Below are 18,923 nucleotides of genomic sequence, written 5' to 3' on the forward strand. Positions count from 1 at the left end.
CAGGAGCAGGAACAGGAGCAGGAACAGGAGCAGGAGCAGCAGCAGCAGCGGGATGTCCCGGCGTGGCAGAGGGAGCTGCCGCCCTACAGGTGCCCTCGGGCAGCCAGCCAGGCTTGGCACCCTGTGCCACAGCAGCGCCATCCCGCAGCCGCCCAGCCGGGAAGCGCCGCCTGCCCGGGCCCGCGCCCCGCACCGCCCCCGCACGGAGCCGGGCCCCGGGGCGGGCCGGGCCGGGCCGGGCCAGCCTGGGCCAGGCGTGCAGGACACTCGGGAGCCGGCGGTGAGTGCGGGGGGACAGGGCGCAGGGAGAGCGAAGATGTGACTGCTGGGGCCAAGGGGCCGCAGCCGCGGGACGGGACGAGACCGGGACCGGGACGGGACGGGACGGGACAGGACGGGACCGGGACCGGGACCGGGACGGTCCAGTCCGATCCGATCCGATCCGATCCGATCCGCCGGGACGGCGCGGGAGCTTCTTCTCCTGAGCCTTCTCCTGTCCCGTCCCAAACGCTGTAAAGGGAGTGGTGCTGCCTAATGCAGAATGAAAAGCAAGGCTCGTAAGTTTTCACAGGCTTTTCCCTGTGGCTGGCCAGTTGCTGGGAAATGGGAATGCACGGCTCTGGAAAATACCCGCGGTGTGGGAGCGCTCCCATTGCCCGGCTGCCCAAACAGGTCGCGTTGCCTGCTAAGGAGGACACCTTCCTTCCTAAGGTTGATGTCGCACCAGTGTGTTCAGAACTTTTTTTTGTTCAGCTGGCTGTGAAAACAAAGTGATCTACCTGCCTAAAATGTATGTTACTAAAATGTTCTTAGAAACAGAGATGGAAGCTGAGGAACTCGGGATTAAACAGGTCCGTAGGACCTAGAGGAAGACATTTGCTTTAATCCCACTAGTAAGGCAGCTTCCACAAAACAAATCTTTAATATTTTAAATGATTTAATAATTTAATAATTAATTAATAATTTAATATTTTGTACCTGCACAGAACACTGCAAAAGAACTTGCTTTGAAGGTTTGAAGGTCAACCTCTTCTCTCCTTCAGTCAGTATCCCACTACTGTAACGTGTTGTGTTTCTGGGTTTGCACAACAGAAGAGTGGTGCTTGGACCCAAGAAACCATGTTCAGCTTCAGATGCATCCGGAAGTTACTACAGTATGTGAAGTTTTATTTTTTTTTACTTATGGAGAACATGTTCTCTATATTTCCTCTACGCAAAAAATGTTTTGCTGGTGAAATAGTACTTATTACTGGCTCTGCAAATGGAATTGGAAAGCGGGTTGCCTCAAAATTGGCTCCCTTGGGAGTAACCTTGGTTCTTTGGGACATCGATGATGAAGGCAACAAAGAAACAAGCAGATTAGCCCAACAAAATGGAGCCAACCGGGTGTTCACCTACCACTGTGACTGCAGCAGTAGGGAGGATATCTATGAACAGGCAGACAAGGTAAGATGTGTATTTTTGCTTCTTCTTGATAGAATATCCTATTGAATTTATTGGTTTTGTAGAAATCATACTATTCCTTGGAGGGAAGTAATCATGTAGGGCAATGTCTTTCTCGTTTTGAATAGTTTCTAGATGGAATTTAAACTGTGGTTGCAACAAAGTAACTGGTTTTAATCAGGTCTGTTGAGATTTATCCATTTCTACTCTTCATTGTGAGATGGGAGTGTTTAGATTAAGAGTATGGTAAAACATGCAGCAGAGATTATCTCCATATATTAACCCATTTAGGCTTTATAATTTCTTTAAGATATCAATAAATTGTTTAAAAATAAAAGAACAATCAGTGGATATTGTAAAAGGAGGATTCTTTCCTCTGCCTATTTGTTTAGGAAACTGTAGCTCTCTAAGGGTGATGCAGGATGTAATGTTTTCAGACGTGTCATTAGGATGTGGCTGGTCTCCAGTCAAACTGATGATTCAGCTTCAGTTCCTTTCTTGATCAATACAGGTGGAAAATAAGGTAAAGAAGAGCTCCATTTCTTCTGCTGTGCTGACTCACTTTGTAAACCACTACAACATTATTATTATTATTATTATTATTATTATTATTATTATTATTATTATTATTATTATCCTCATTATTATTATTATTATTATTACTATTATTATAGTCAGCGTTCAGAAATTGGACACTGAATTAACATAATTAGTTTTTACTTTTCCTTAAACTGTCTGAAAATGCTTCCCAGTGTAACTTCACTTATAATCCAGTTATCCACTGCAACTTCATCCAGTTGTAAACTTCTGTTAAATTCTCAAATTCTCAATGTATGTGCTTACATACATGACTCTCATGTCACATCTTTGACATGCTGTGTCTGAAGGCACAATCAGAGAAATTAGCTGAATTATTTTATGACATGAGTGTTGATAGATTGTTTCAGAATAGACTTGAAATATGACATTGATTTTCAATGAGTTCTGGGTGGAAAAGTGGGCACATGAGTGGGCTTGCCTCTTTGTTTTGTGGTTGTTGTTTTTTATTTTAACCAAATCAGATTAAGTCTTTCTGAGCAAGGTTATGAAAGTTTGAAACACCATTTTTCCTCAAGAAATGTTCTTGAGGAAAAGAACTTCTAAAAGGTAAGTTGGATTCAGCGTCTGTAAGTATTTGGAGCTGCAATTCTCATGCTTGCAAATCAGCAAGGGTTTATTTTACCCATACTTGCAAGTAGTACATGGGCCACAGCTCAATCACACTGTAGAGAAAAAAAGAAAAGAACATTTTGAAATTATTTGTTTGCTCTTATTTCAGCAGTCTCAAAAGGTTTGTTTTGTGCCCCCAGTAATTTTTGATCTCCAAATACAGTAACCAAATCAGCCACAGGACTTCAGCCTGTGGAATTTGCTGTGCACAAATCTGCAAACACTATTCTGAAGTGCACAGATTGACCTGCCAACAGCAACTTAAAGAGCAGTTCAAAATTTTAAAATTGCTGTTAAGGTGTCAAATTAATGTTAACAACATATTCACAGATATTTGCATGTATTGTTCTGTCCTGACAGAGACAGAAATTTTCTTAGATGAAGAGTTTTTCAACTCTGGGCCTCCTCTACTCTTAGAAATACCTGCAAATTTCTGATTGGCAATATGAAAAGTCTTGAGGTTGGACACAGAAAAGAAAACAATTGCAAGAAAGTTAAATTAAATTGTTTTATTCGGTATACTCACTTCCAAAAAAGCATAAGTATTTTCCCATAATGTAAGTTTTGTTTTTAGGAAACAAAAGAGTCCATTGAAGTCTCTAAAGAAGAGATTTTAGAGCAAACTGGTAAAATGAACAACAACTAATTTTCAGGTACAAGCAGTGCCCACCTGGGAATTCTGAAGGACATGGATCTGGTGGGCTAGAAATGCAGAATGTTTGTTTTGCTATAACAGATGATCAAGGAAAAAAGCATAGTAAATATGCCTTACTTAGTCTTAAAGGGCACTTGAGAGGACACAAACACACTATGAACCTGTCTTACAGAAAACTAGTATAAATTACGTTCACAGAAGAATTAGAAAACACCTAAAAAAATACATAATGTAGAATAATCAGCTTGACTTTTTTCTAAATAGAAGCCAAGCTTCACACATATTTTATAGTAGTGAGTAAACAGGACAACTGATGTCATGGAAAATAAAATGCTGCTGTTGGTGAAGATAAGGTGTCATGTTAAGAAGAGGATCATCATATGGACTGACACAGCAGTTAAAAGAGTAGGGAGAGAAAGTACAGATGTGTTCCTCAAAGGAAGAATTCAGCATTCCTGCAACACTGAGCAGTGTCTAGATTTGCATTCATTTATGCAGGTGGAAAAGTGCAAGTATCTGAGCCCTGCTTGTCAATGAGAAGGCCTAAGCCTGACACAGCTGGAGAAATACCAAACAAATCTTCACTGAATGCTAAGGTTCCCTGAGAGAGCCAAAGGAAGGTCACCTTCCTTTGACTGAGGCACCAGATCCAATCACCTGTTTCCAAATTGCCAGACAGCAGCACATGTGGGATTTTAATGTTTTTGTAATCATAATATAATTTTTGAGACCCCAGATAATCATCCACCTTTAGCAGAGAAATCTGTGAGACTGATTCTTCATACTATAAGTAAATCTTGGCCATCTGCTTTGATATAAATCAAATCATGGCACAAAATCTTTTGAAAACAAAACCAAATGGAGCTAATGATGATTTTATCTATCTATTTTATGGTAGATGCTATTGTGCTCAGAGGATTTGTATCCCCCCATTTATCTGAGCTGAATTCTTTCAAGTTCAGTAGAAGTTATATGGAAAGGGGGTTGAGCAGGCTTAGCAGAGGAATGCAGGTTCTCACAATACCAAAAATAGGAGACTGGAAATGTTCTGATTGCAGTTAAAGTGTGCTCACAGTGCACCCTAAAGCTGCATAACGTTTACCTTTGGTTTTTGTGGAAGTCTAAAGTATTCTGGAGTTCAGGGAGCAATTACAAAACCTTGGGGAGGAGGGCAGGGGGGAGAATCACTGGGATATATTAAAGACAATGATATAGATATCTCATACCCCTCAAAAGATTGCAAATTGCAGCATGTGAAAAGTTGAGCATGTGGGAGACCTTAGAGGCCAGTTCCTTTTTTCATTGCTTTCCACCATGAGACAAGGGATGGGTGGCTTAGATGGACCTTTGATCTGATGCACTACAACAGTTCTTGCATACCTACGTTTTCATAAATATTGATTATTGCAAATATTACTAAACATTTTCATAAATGAAGCACAAGAGACAAGGATACCTTCTAAAGCTTTCTGTTTCTCTTTTTTTTTTTCCTTTAATTCAGGTTAGAAAAGAAGTTGGGGATGTTACTATTCTAATCAACAATGTTGGCATAATGATCGGGAAAAAGTTCTGTGAGCTTACAGATGAAGAATTTGAAAAGACACTCAGAATCAACTTCTTTTCTCAAGTCTGGGTAAAGTTTTTGTGAGTTTTTTACTCCTGAGTGACCAAAAGGTACAGACAAGTATTTAGGTGTGAAAACCACAATGGTGGCATTTACCTTAAAAACTCAGCTTGGAATAGGGATGTGAAGGACCTTGATTGGGAGAAATATATGTTTTCATTATCATCCTGTGATTGGAGACAGTCTCCCCAGTATGTCTCAATAGTGTTAACATGAACCTGCCTGGGCACTCTGGTAAATCGAAGTTTGTGCAGCTGTATCAGGAAATCTGCCCTACCTGTAACAGCTGTGGCTGAAGGGAGTGCTGACATGATGGCATGTGACTTCCCTGCTCCTGATGTTTCCTGGCATCTGAAGCCTTTGCCTAAGAGACTTGAAGCATTCAGGGAGACACAACCATGGTTAACTGGAAGACTTTGAAGTGTTACATCTAGAGTTGGACTCAATGATTTTAAAGGTCTCTTCCAGCCTAAATGATTGCGTGATTTTATGCTGCACATGTTGGTCTTCAGGCTGTGCTTTCATTCCCGGTCACCACCTGATTGAAGTACATAGAAAACTAATCTAGCTAGTAAGAATTTATTTTGGTTTTTTTCTACCTCTGAAGGAATTTGCAGTTATTTGAGGTCTCAGTAGATTTAGGAGGGGTTATTTTTGTGAGAGAGTGTTACTATTGTCCCCTCTTTGCACTTATTGTTAATATGCCTGAGTGAACAGCCTGCATCGGGGAAAAATAGAGCACTGCAACTCCTTTGTTAAAAGGCAGTTCTCAATGGAAAATCACTGAAGAATAGAAGTTCTCTTAGTGTTCCCTAGCCACACTACATCATTCTTCCACATACTTGAGGAAAACAGATTGGGAGAGGTGTTCCCCCTGGCAGGTCTGAAGAAACCCAGGGCAGGAGGATAGTGATGCACTAGGCACTCACATCTGGAGTGTAATAGGATTCCTCAGCTATTGAAAAAAAAAAGGTACTGTTCCTGTCTCTTTTTCTTATCTCCCCCTTTGTAAAACACTAGCATTCTTCCCAGTTAGTATAGCCCACAGTGGGGTCCTGGAGTGCTGGAATTGTCAGGCAGTTCGGCTTGTAACAAAGAGGGCCCACAGACAGCTGAACTCTCTTTAATGTGTTGACTTCTAGCTCCCTCTTGTGTACCAAACCTTTAGCAATAGACAAATTGTGAGGAACCAGGAAAGAAAAGAAAATACAAACTTTGCTGGTTTTAATAACATGGTTTTAATGCTGTTAGATCTTCAGACAAAGGATTCTGTCTGAATGACCCTTCTTCATTCAAGGAAATATTGTCTCTCATTTAAAAATTGTGACAGAGATTGAATGTCGTTTGGGCTTCTTGTATGTTGAAGAACCATAAAGCAAGTCAGGTTGTATTACCAAATTTTGGAATGAAACAATTTTGTTATGCCTATTTATAAAGGGGGTTTTAAAATAAATATATTTATATCTTTTTAGACTTGCAAGGCCTTTCTTCCAGCCATGGTGGCCTGTAACCGTGGACACCTGGTTAGCACATCCAGTGCAGCTGGATTAATGGGATTCTACAGGTTGTCAGGTAATTATTGTCAACTGCCATTACAAATTAGATCTACACACTAACCACTTTTCTTAGACACCTCAAAAATGCTTGGCTTCAGCAGGCTGTACTGACAAGAACCCAAAGGTGACGGTGTACCGGAGGGTGACAGTGTCGCGTGCCTGAGCGGCACAGCGAGCTCCCTGCAGATTTTACTGTCTGGTTACAGACTCTCTTTTCTCCACATCAGAAGGACAATTCAGCTCATACACGTGCAGTGGGAGTGAGCCCTGCATACAGGTTGTCAAATGCTTTCTAATGACAGCTTTTTCTGCTTCCTGAGACACACAAGGTTTATAACTGGAGCTACACATTCAGGAATATGGTTTTTCAAGTGCAGAAGGCATTTTGGCAGAATTTTTAATAAAATTGAATGAAGTGTGGTTTGAGCTATTGAAAGCTCAGTATTCTCAGCTGTTTCCCTCAGAAGATCAATCTGCTGGGTCTGCTGCCCTGTCTCTCCTCCAGCCTCTCTTACATGTTGATGGTATCTCTGCGGTCACCTATGAGAACTTGAACTTCAGTGTAATAAGGATCTCCTGTTTCTTCTGCTGATTGATGGTGTTACTGTAGTGTTTATTTGACACCTGTTACCTGGGGGTTACCTTGATATATTATCAATATTTGGTATTGATAATATAAGTCACATTCAGCTTTCATTATATACTGTAAGGCTTATGGCAGTGGGCCTTCCCATCCATGCTTTATAACCTCTTACACCCTAGATATATATTTTTAGGCTGCATGGTTCCATCATTCACTAAGAGTGAACTCCTGAAGAGTAGCAAACTACTTCTGATGCCTATTGTCTTTGGAGTGTTTTAGCAAAATTTGGTTTCATTGTATCTAACAACTATTTTCACACACATTCGAAAAAGTGTGTGAAAAAAAAAGTTACATTACATGTAAGGCACTGTATTAAATTAGTTTCTAACAACTGGAAAACTGTAGAATAATTTGTGTGGGAAGAATCTCTGAAGGTCCCTTGCTCCATATCCCCAGATTAAAACAGGCCCAGTTTTGATTATCTCTAAGGATAGTGTTCCATACATTCATCAGATAATAATTGTATCTGGAAATGTACAGAAAATGCTGAATAAGCTCATTTGCCTATATAGTGCACAGGAAAAAATAACCTCCTCTGAAAAGGATTAATTTTCTCCTTAGGCAACTGTGCATCATTCATGGGAAGAGCCATTAATCTCCAGAGTTAGGATCACCAATATGCTTTAAATACTAATTACAAGACTGCCAACAATAGAACTAAATAATATTGTGGCTTAAATTGTATTACAAAGAATTCAGTTCTGTACATAGATTTTACTGTGCTTTTAAAGTTTTGGATATTTCTTTTTTCTCCACTTTCTAGATTATTGTGCAAGTAAGAGTGCAGTCATTGGAATGATGGAAGCCATAAATTCAGAACTGTATCATGGAGGAAAATGTGGCATTAAAACCACAATCATTTGTCCTTATTTTATTAGTACTAGGTTAAGCAAAGGCTTCAAAAGCGCGTAAGTAAAGCTTAGATTTGTACTATTCCATATATAAAAAATAACTGCCACTCACCTGGTATATAATATTCAGTTTTTTGTTGATTGATTTGATTTTCAATTCAGTGTTTTTGCCCTATTGGCACAGAGAACAGTCTTTTGACATAAAGAAACCCGAGTCTTGCATACAGTCAATAACAAGAACTGTGTAATAACCTCACAGTCAAGGAACAGCTGGGGATACTCATCAGTATTTAAGGGTTAAGGGAACCTTATTTGTCAGGAGAGTGCTGATGTTCTCCACCCCAAGTAATTTTGGCAGTGTAATTACAGTTATGGCTGTCAGGATACCCATGACCTGTGCCCCACTGTCTGTACTGTAATTAACTGTGCCCCACTGTCTGTACTGGCAGGTGCTGTACCTCAGAGTGAGAACAGCTGTGGTGATGGTATCTGCTGGGTGGCCCTGTGGCTGCAGTGATGGGAGAGGCTGCAAGCACTGAATGAGCCATTGCAGGAGCGCAGTCCCAGTGATCTTGGGTTTCTCAGTGCTCTGCTCCTGCTTGCACCGTTCATCGCTGTGCAGCAGTGCATGTATGCAGAGCAGAGCCCTCCTCCTGGCTGGTGACAAACCTGGTCCTGGTCTATTTAGCTGTCACTTCAGCTTTTACAGCAGAAAAGGACTGCTGGAGAGCAATGATGCATAGAGCACATAGTATGGCTAAGCTTGGAGGTTTCCAAAGCTGCAATCAGTGTGGGCATCAACTTCATCGTGGTCAGCTTACAAGAGTCATTCAATTCACAACATCATCAAAGTGTTTTCAATTTATTTTGATGATAGAAGGAACTAAAAGGTTTGGAGATTCCTCTTCAAGACTACTTGAAGGGAAGGGAGAAAATGCATAAATTATCTCGTTCTGTATGTGTGTGTATTTATCTCAAAAGTAAAGTTTTATAATTCCATAACCCTTTTTTCTTATTTTAAAGAAAACCCTGTTTGCTTCCTGTTTATGATCCAGAGTATGCAGCCAGCAGGATTGTGGATGCAATTAAAAAGGAAAAATTTTATCTGATCATGCCTCCAGCTGTATACTTACTTGGTCTCAGAATGTAAGCATGTGATTTGTCTTCTAGCATTACCTTCTTTCCTTTGCCATATGCCTGTAAAATCAGCAGGAAAGTTTAGTTGAAACAGTCCTTTAGTTAATATTCCTGCAGTCAATCCAGTTATATGTACCCAATTTTAAAGAAACAGTAGGTTTGATTTTTTTTTAATAATCTAGATGAAAAACTCTGGCCTCTTCTGTCTCTAAGAAATATTTTAAGATGCAGTTGGGTATAGAAAGTTCAAAAATTTTCCTGACATGGTACACTGGGAGCAATGCCTGGTCTAGCACTGTCTGCTTCCAGTCCCTGCCACCACTGCAGACTGGGCTTTTACAAAAGGTCTTGGTCTGTCATTTGTTTTCCTGATTTATAGCACTGAAGTGCCAAATGTGTTACTGCCAGATATTAAAAGTATTGAGCACATATAATGTTTTTTTTCATATCTTTATTTATAGAGTACCTTTTTCTAAAGAACAAGAAAAATAGACTAATTCAATGTTTGTCTCATCAGTTTCATTCCTAGAAAAATAGCGTTATTCCTCGAGTCTTACATTAAGTTCCCTGAGAGCATGGAAGAAGCCTTCGGTCAGAAAAAAAAGGATTGAAACAAAAAGTATTCTGAAGACCTCAAGTGCCATCTAATTGAACATTTTCAGTAAAAAATCATTTTAAATTGTATTCATTCCTTGACAAATAAATTACTTCATTTATGCTATTTTACATTGGTCAGCATGCCATTGAATTCTTCTGTCTTTTAAGTCTTTATTGGCAATTTTCTGAGAAACTTTTGAAAAATCACTAAAATTTAATATTAATTAGGTATTGAGTGACCAAGTAACAACTTTGCATGGACTGTACTGTTTTCAGACTGAAACTTCAATGAGGTATCCTGTTAGTGTGGAACACAATTTTGTTGTAAAGCATGGGATAATGAAGACAGGAGGAATACCTCATGTACTTTTGGAAATTACAGTGAAATTCTCCTTGTATTAGAAGAGAAGTCACACACGTGTTCTTCAACTGTCTTCAAATGAAATTATAACCTAAATGTCCTAAAGAACAAAAAATGTCCCCAATAGCAGAAGTTTGAAGATTAGTTACACAAAATATGTGCTGGTACTTAATTATAAAAATCAATCCTCATGTAAATTTTCAGAAAACACTAACATAAAATGTTCATAATTGGCTAAATTTAAAAACAAATAAATAAACTACACAGAAGAATAGTGAATCTACAAAGCCTAGTTTATCAAACCCTAAGGAATTACAGAGAACATTTAACAGTCATCTACTGACCACGTTTGCCATCAAAATTCAATTGTACTTAACTAAACTCATACTTAAAAGCTCCCAAATACACATAGTTATGAGAGTACACACTACTGAAAACCCTGTTTCCAAATTATGCATTCAATAAATTATTTCATGTACCAGTAGATATTACAGGGAAACTTTTCTCTGAGAGAAAGAAAAAGATATCTGAAGTTTGGCTCTTTGGAAAGTAAGATTTATTGATTTACATTGTGTAAAACTCTCTAGGTGATGAGTAATCAAATATTATTTTCTTCTTATTAATGAGACAGCAAAGTCTAAATTGCTTCCTGCAAATACCAATCATTTTCTCAATTGTAGGCAAATATGCTGAGTATTGGGACTCCCTTGTTCTGCATGAATGTTACAATTTGGCTCTAGATCAATGATCTAGATTACAAGAGTCAATGTAAATTGACATGACATTATGTTTGTGACTATATTGTGGGCCTGAACATCTTAATGCATAATTGCTGGTGCTGCAGAGCTTAAGAACACGCTCATGAAGTGAGAAAAATGTATTTAAGGATGATTTGTGAAATGAGACTCATACTTGAAGTAGTGTCATATGCTAGTGATATTAATATATGGTGGACTATCCATCATTTAAATGTTAATGGTTTCAGGATGAAATATTTGCAGGCAAGGAGCTCAGTGTAAGGGTTCACCTTTCAGGATGCCTTTCTTGTTTTCAGTTTTTTTCACTAAAATATATCAACCTTATCACCTACATCTGCAGTTGTAAGTTCACTGACCATATAGGCTAGGCAGGACATGCTTAGGTTAAGAACAATGTAAAGGGAATAATACCCTATTTTCTAAACTATATTTCACCAGTTTTGCACAACCACCCTGCAAAACCTTATTCTGTATTGCTGCAACCTCAGCCAAGGGTGCTTTTGGCTCCATATTATTTTCAGGCTAATCTGCTTGTCTCAATAAGGAATTTGTAAAGCTTATACTTTCTAAGTCTCACAGTGATCTGCTAGATCTTCTTATCAATCCTAAAAATCAGGATTACAGATAACTCACTCTTTTCCATGAAAATACCAAGAAAACAGTTTCAGGGTTTGGGGCTGGTTGTTCTTGGTGGTGTTTGGCGGGGATTAGCTTCGTCTGTCTTGTGCAGAAATGTGATAGATCCAGTAATACAATTCTAAAACTGTAAGCCAAAACCTTCCTATTAAAGCTCAGAAGATGCACTTGGATGGTGTCCCTGTTTTTTAACAGAAAATTATCTTCGTATTTTAAAATATAGTATGCCACTTAAGAAGTATCTCAGAGTTACCAACAACTCCTGAGACTCGTGTCCTGTCTTTCTTTGAGGCTTTCATCTTATTTGTAATTCCTCCATGACAAAAACATTTTTACAGGAGAAATGCTGTTAATACAGAAGCTGCAAATGTGACTGGAATACAGTTTATCTTAATTTTTTCTCTTTTTTTCTCACTCCTTGTTCTCTGCAAAACTGATGAAGAAAGGCCTGTGCTGCTGTACCAATAGTGAGATAATCTGGGATGTCAGTTCCTCGCTCTTGCTTTATGCCCACTGGTACAGGATAGCTCTTTAGAGCACATTTTTCATATAAAGGAAGTTGTAGTACTGAGTATCTTATGAAGAACATTAATCATATTCAAATTATAAGCATTTTGAGGAAGAAACATTTGAATTATTCTGGGTCACTTTATAATCTAAATCTTTGGATAAACCTTAGAGGCAATGATACGTAACTTTGATTTCTCATTAATTTAATTCTACATTATTTAGTACCTCTTTTACTTCAGAGTTCAATGTTTCCATCCAAACTCATTATGTGTTCCCTATAAGTCATTATTAGAGTTTTTCATAGATGCTCAAGTTCTCCATTTACATAACTAAGCATGTAAAAAAATCCCAGAGACACTGAGATGCAACTTGCAGTTGCTTCTGCACCAGAAGCAGAGATGCTTCTGGACTTTCCCAGAAATTCTGATAGCCTTTTCTGCTTTATCACCTGAACTGTCATTGCTTCATTAAATTTGAAAACATTCCCATTAAAATCTCTGTCTTTCTAATGGCCTGATCACCCTCTATTATTTTAGAAGGATGGTTATTATAGAAAACACTCTACGAGTACTCAAAGCTAATTTGAGGCTAGTCTCGTACATTAAAATGAAAAATGTATTTCCAAATCCTGCAATATTTGAAGTCTTGTTCATGAGTAACTTGTATTTTCTCAGCCTCTCTCTGGAAAGATGTTTAGTTCACAGTTTCCACAGGTTATGAGACAACTGAGGAGGGAGAGATTTGGAGCTGGAAGTCAGGAAATTCCCTTTTTCTCTGTCACTACCTTTGTCTTTGATCTTGTACCCTGAGAAACACAAAAAATAGTGAAAGCTGCATGAACTATGTGTAAGTGTACTGTCCCTGTCATTCATAACTACCTGTCCTGGGAAAAGAAGGCTTCATGCTTATACAATTTTTCATGGTAACTAGAAAAGTAATTTTCATCTCTTTATTTTTCAACCTAGAAAAATGCTATTACTTTCTACATTGCCTCATGATTTTCAGTATTTCATATAATTTCTTAAGGAAGAAAGATCTGAATCAATCCAGAGAGCCCAGTTATTAACAGATCAAAATTCTACATTGTTTACTATTATGGATTTTTCTAGTTTCTTTCTGCAATCAATACAATGCCTCTGTTCAACTTCAGATTCTTCAGGATGCTACAGACTGCTAATAAAGAATGTGTATTTTAAAAAAGAATTAATACAACTCTAATTGCCTTCTACCATTGCACAGAACTGTTGCTGAAGCCAAATTAAAGGTCAGGTGGCCTTCCCCTTCATTAACTAATCTCAGCTGGCAGCAGTGCCTGAGGCAGCAGTGATTTAAAGAGTCACGAGGCATTGCTCAATGCTTTCATAAATTTCATAATGCTTTCATAAAGTCCACTCTTCTGCAGTGTTCATTGATCAAGTGCTGTGTGTTGGTGGGAGGGGCATTCTAGCAGTTGCTTTGTTGCTTCCTCCACTACTTCCTTCTCAGAAATGTAGTTAACAAATGAAATATTAATAGTTACCATTTTTACCGTACAGTAGTTACCATTTTTGAGTGCATTTGCACACTTAAAGATAATTTCTTTTGTGCAACTGAATGGGTTTGAGTAGAGCTGGCCTCAAGAGTGTTGCCTGTCTGCCTGGGATGATATGCTAGGAGGTAACAGGAAATAAAGAATTTGATACTCCTACAGAACAGGAAAAGAAGCCAGAGAGTGTGATAGTCCTGAAAAGATCTTTGAAAGCTACTTAGAGTGTGACAGCAAATAAATTAAAAGTAGGAAGTCAGGCTAGACCTGCTATTTACTTTGTTGTCTAAAGCCCTTCATTATCTATAGCTTGGATTTCCCTGGAAGCTGAAGGACTATCGGTGCCTCAACTGCTAAACTGACAAATCTGAGAGTCCCCACAGAAATTAAGAGAAGACCCATGATTCCAACCATGTCTGAAAAAGCAGGAGATGAGAGACCACATTGTGGGACCATGCAGGAATGGAAATTAGAAGGAAATTGTTTCTGTTCAATATTTAAGCCATGTTACATAGGACTCCACTTGCCTTATACTCATCTGTTTACCACCTGGTAAACTGGCAGTGTTTATTTAATATACATAATTATTTAATGTATAATTTCACAGTAGCTGATTTCCTGTTTTGCAAAGGTTTTACAATGACTTTCTAATCAATTATTTCTTTCCATTTGCATTTTTACAATCTGCTTTCCAAGGAAGGAACATACTTCTACACAAAAGTCAGTAGCCACTGCAATAACTAAAGCAAGAATAAGAAAAATAAATGCCACTCCTTTTATATAAGGAACAACTTTGTTATAAATCAGCAGAGGCAACACACAGAATACAAGGAACAATACAAGAATACAACACTACGCAAGGAATAATAATTTGAGAATCATGGTACATGTCACAATGGAAAACTTAAATTATTTCAACCGCACATAATAGCACTGTTGGAATAAATTTTCATCATGCGTGCTCTGCAAATGAAAGGTGTTTCCATCTTGGAGATGGCATAATTTCTAGTGACGTTGATGATGAAAACTAGTTTTAGTGGTTTGTACTCCACCACACACAAAATACCTTTAAAATAACTCCTTCAATTCTATTGCAACACAGATGCATTCAGATCCTCCTTAACATAACCTGATAAAACATCTGAAAGGGAAGTGCAGAAGGCTGCCATTAGAAGAATTTGATAATGCTACACTTGCAGCATTGTGTTTCTCTTGAACTATTCCTATTAATAGGAAATGTCATCTTTCTGGGAAAATATTTAAAATAAGCTTTTAACATCAGGTGGCATGCCAAAGATTGTACATGTTTAATTCTTATGTGCACGAGCCTTCTTTTTGTCCTATGTTTATGTTTCCAGCTTTTTGCTTCTGGTTTCTTTGCTTTCTTGTTAGAAAACTATCCTTAGCATTTTTCATGTGCAGCTTTAAAATAGTCTCAGAGACAGTTTAGTCACTGGCAATCCTCTTTGAAGCTTTTGTATAATTCTTGTCACAGAATCACGAGATTGGAAAAGACCTTCAAGATCAAGTCCAACCCAGCTCTAACACCTCAACTAAGCCATGGCACTGAGTGCCACATCCATTTTTGTTTAAACAGATCCAGGGATGGTGACTCCACCACCTCCCTGGGCAGACAATTCCAGTACTTTATCACTCTTGCCATAAAAAAACTTTTTTCTAACATCCAACCCATATTTCCCTTGGCACAGCTTGAGACTGTGTCCTCTCATTCTGTCAGCTGCTGCCTGGAGAAAGAGACCAACCCCCACCTGACTACACTCACTTTTCAGGGAGTTTCTGAGAGTGATGAGGTCACCTCTGAGTCTCCTTTTCTCCAGGCTCAACAACTCCAGCTCCCCCAGTCACTCCTCACAGGGTTTGTGTTCCAAGCCCCTCACCAGCCTCGTTGCCTCCTCTGGATGCGCTCCAGTGTCTCAATGTCCTTCCCAAACTGAGGGGCCCAGAACTGGACACAGCACTCCAGCTGTGGCCTCACCAGTGCTGAGTACAGGAGAAGAATGCCCTCCCTGCTCCTGCTGGCCACACTACTCCTGATACAAGCCAGGGGCCTTTGGCCTCCTTGGCCACCAGGGCACACTGCTGGCTCATGTTCAGTCGGCTGTCACCAGTACCCCCAGGTCCCTTTCTGCCTGGGCACTGTCCAGCCACACCGTCCCCAGCCTGTAATGCTGCAGGGGATTATTGTGGCCAAAATGTAGCCATTTCATTTAAGCAAAAACTGTTCCTGAAAAAAGGAACCAAGGAAAGAGTAGGTGACTCAAAAAAAGGAAAAGTGTGTACAAAGTTGGCTGTCACCATTCTTAGCACAAATGGGACAGGCTTGTGCTTGGAAGCAAGGACAATTTCTCTGAAAAATACTGCTTCACAATACTAAGAAAGGCAGAAAAGCCATCTTTCCTGACAATAAAATTCTCTGACAGAACTAAAAATACAGAGGGAATTGGTCTTTTTTTTTAACCAATCATCGTGAAACAGATTTGATCAATAAATTTTGAACATATTTACAGCATTTTTCTAGATTTCCTCTTTTTTCTCACTGAAAAACCACAGAATAAACAATGCTAATTAAATCTATTTGAATCTTTCCTAATTTTCACTTTTTAATAACATGATGGCATTTATTTTGCTTACACATGAACACTTTCTTTTTAATCACCAACTATCATATAATGTCCCTCCAGAGCCTAAACAGCACAATGACTGCTCCTGATGGTGTTAGTTTGAATTCAAAGTACATTCCATAGAATCACAGCACACTTTAAAGTGAAGATTGAACTGTCCAGCACTTGCTTATTTAAGCTAAAATGTATTTGCTTGCCTGAATGATCCTGCAGCAGTAAGTAAATGACCTGCCTCATTTAATTTGAGTTATCTGGAGGTGACGTGGCAGACCCAAACTACTTATTTCACTGCCTGATTGCTTTCTGAGAGCAGCAATTTATTTTCACCAGCAGTTTTGGATGGATTTCTTATCCTGACATGTCCACTTAATTGTTTAAAAATTGGGTAAAAGAACTTCAACATATATTCTTAGTGATATCAGCTCAAATATCCTTGGGCATTTAATATGTATCACAAAACAGACAGGAAGGATATAGCTAATTTATATCCAAGTTTAAACATATTAAAAATACTGTATATACAACAATTACATTTAATGCCAAAACATCACCATGCTGTTGATATGTTGAATTATTCCTTCTTTCTTCACTTCATAGATTTGCAATTACTTATAACTAATAAATTTTTCCTGATTGGGCAGGCTGGAAATAATGGATTCTGAGTTGAGTGCAGCAGACAGTTGAAACACCAGATGTCTTCCCTATGGCTATTGAATTAGCAATAGGTGTCCAAACTGGTATTTTGGGTAAAAAAACTTCTTCTGGTAAAATCTGGCTCACATCACTCATTCCCCATGGAGATCAGCATGGTTTTTCACTTTAGAGGATATTATCCTCAAAAATGCTGCTGAGGTTAGGAATGAGTACTTCCCATTTCTAAAACAGCTTTGGTGAATGTGGTCTTGGCTAAAAGGTTTGCCTGCCCTTTCTTATTCACAGTTTCAGAAAGGAAACCATGTCCTGAAGTACACTGATGTAGACTTTTTTTTTATCTCTTTATTACCATGCAAATTTCCAGGGTGCCTTAAGATTTTATGTTAATTAGAAATGGTGGTTTTCACTTTTGAAGACTAAGCTGCTATAAACCAGCAAATTAAGGCCCTTGTACAGGTAAACAAGGTAGGCTTAATATGGAAGGACAACCAGGAAGAATGAAGAGTTGATTTCCAGAGTACAGGTGGGCTGTTTGGGAAACTGCAGAGAAACCTGTGCTGTCTGCTTTGCTCATTTCATGTGTTTGTTACTGATCTGGAAGAGAGGATGAAGTAGCAAAGTCTTTCTATTAAGAACACTTGAATTATTTATTTCACTCACTTCTTCATTTGGCACCTCTGTGTCCCAGGCATCCCTAGAGCAGGTGTAATTGCTAGCTACCGGCTAAACTAAGGCAAACCTCAGTTTCACTTTATCCCCAAAGGAAAACTGGTCAACGCTTTCAGCTCAGCTCACAGAAGGCATGACTCTGTGGGGATGGTGAACTGCACTATGGCCAGAATATAGGATAAAAGAGAAATCAAATTACCCATTATAAGTCTGAAAGAAAGTTACATGAGCAAGGGAGAAAGGTGTCATAGTCCCTGTGAGCCTGGCACTTGGACATCAGCTTTACATATAGGTATTATATATATAGTTTTACATATAGGTACACTAAACTTCAGATAATATCTTGGCACAATGGCATTCCATCACACACATATAGACTCCTTTACGTTAGAAAAGATCTATGAGATCGTTGAGTCCAGCTGTTAACCCAGCACTGCTGAGTCCACCATTAAACCATGTCCCCAAGGGCCACATGTACATGTCTTTAAATAACTCCAGGGATGGTGGTTCTACCCCTTCTCTGAGATGCCAGTGCTTGACTACTTATTCAGAGAAAATCTGTTTCTTAATATCCAGTCTAAACCTCTGCTGGTACAATTTGTGGCCCTCTTCCAATTTCCTCTTGTCCCTGGTTTATCTCCCCATACAGCGCAGTTCCGGCTGAATTTTCCTTCAGCTCATCAGCTGCTCCCGAAATTACGGAGGGCAGGAGAGACCACGGAGTCCCGCACGGAAATAAACCCGCCCTAAACCTGCTCCCTCCTCCCGTTCCTTGTGGGGACGGGACGCCCCAGCCCGGGTGTCCGCCCATGTCCCGCTCCTCGCCGGGCCGGCAGCGGATCGCAGGCGGCACCGGGCACTGCGGGGCTCCCGGCATCCCCCGGCATCCCTCGGCATCCCCGGCATCCCCCGGCATCCCCCGACACCCCCTGGCATCCTCGGCACCCCGGCATCCCCCGGCATCCCCGGCATCCCCCGGCATCCCCCGGCATCCCCCGGCATCCCCCGGCATCCCCCGGCATCCCCCGGCACCCCCTGGCATCCTCGGCACCCCCGCATCCCCCGGCATCCCCGGCACCCCCTGGCATCCTCGGCACCCCCCGTCCCCCGGGCATCCCCCGACACCCCCTCATCCCCCGGCATCCCCCGGCATCCCCGGCACCCCCGGCACCGCCTGCTGCTGGGTCCGACCTGCCCTGTGCGCCTCCCCGCCCGGGCTGCCGCGCCAGCCCTCCCTGCTTTCAGCCTCGGGGGTCGCTTTCTATTACCGTAATAATATTTATAATATTAATTATTAATAATTATTTCTATTACTCGTGGTATATTCATGGCTATTTAATTCTCTTCAACTGGCATCTTCCACAGCGGGAATTCCACCTATTGATGAAACACCATATAAGCACTTCATTTTTATTTTGTTTGTTTGTTTGTTTTTCTCCCCGAATATATTTGA

The 18,923-nt window shown here is 39.9% G+C and overlaps 1 protein-coding gene across 1 annotated transcript; it reads left to right on the forward strand.

Moving 5' to 3' along the window:
- Window positions 1-240: 240 nt before the first annotated feature.
- Window positions 241-13,187, forward strand: LOC111924712 (epidermal retinol dehydrogenase 2). Its single transcript, XM_023921018.2, has 7 exons — window positions 241-280; window positions 987-1,446; window positions 4,809-4,940; window positions 6,404-6,503; window positions 7,894-8,038; window positions 9,005-9,127; window positions 9,636-13,187. Exons 2-7 carry the CDS (start codon window positions 1,120-1,122, stop codon window positions 9,727-9,729), a joined length of 921 nt encoding a protein of 306 aa, XP_023776786.2. The 5' UTR covers window positions 241-280; window positions 987-1,119; the 3' UTR covers window positions 9,730-13,187.
- Window positions 13,188-18,923: the final 5,736 nt, after the last annotated feature.

This window comes from Cyanistes caeruleus, chromosome 1, assembly GCF_971803275.1.
Source record: "Cyanistes caeruleus chromosome 1, bCyaCae1.hap1.1, whole genome shotgun sequence".
Classification (NCBI taxonomy): Eukaryota; Metazoa; Chordata; class Aves; order Passeriformes; family Paridae; genus Cyanistes; species Cyanistes caeruleus.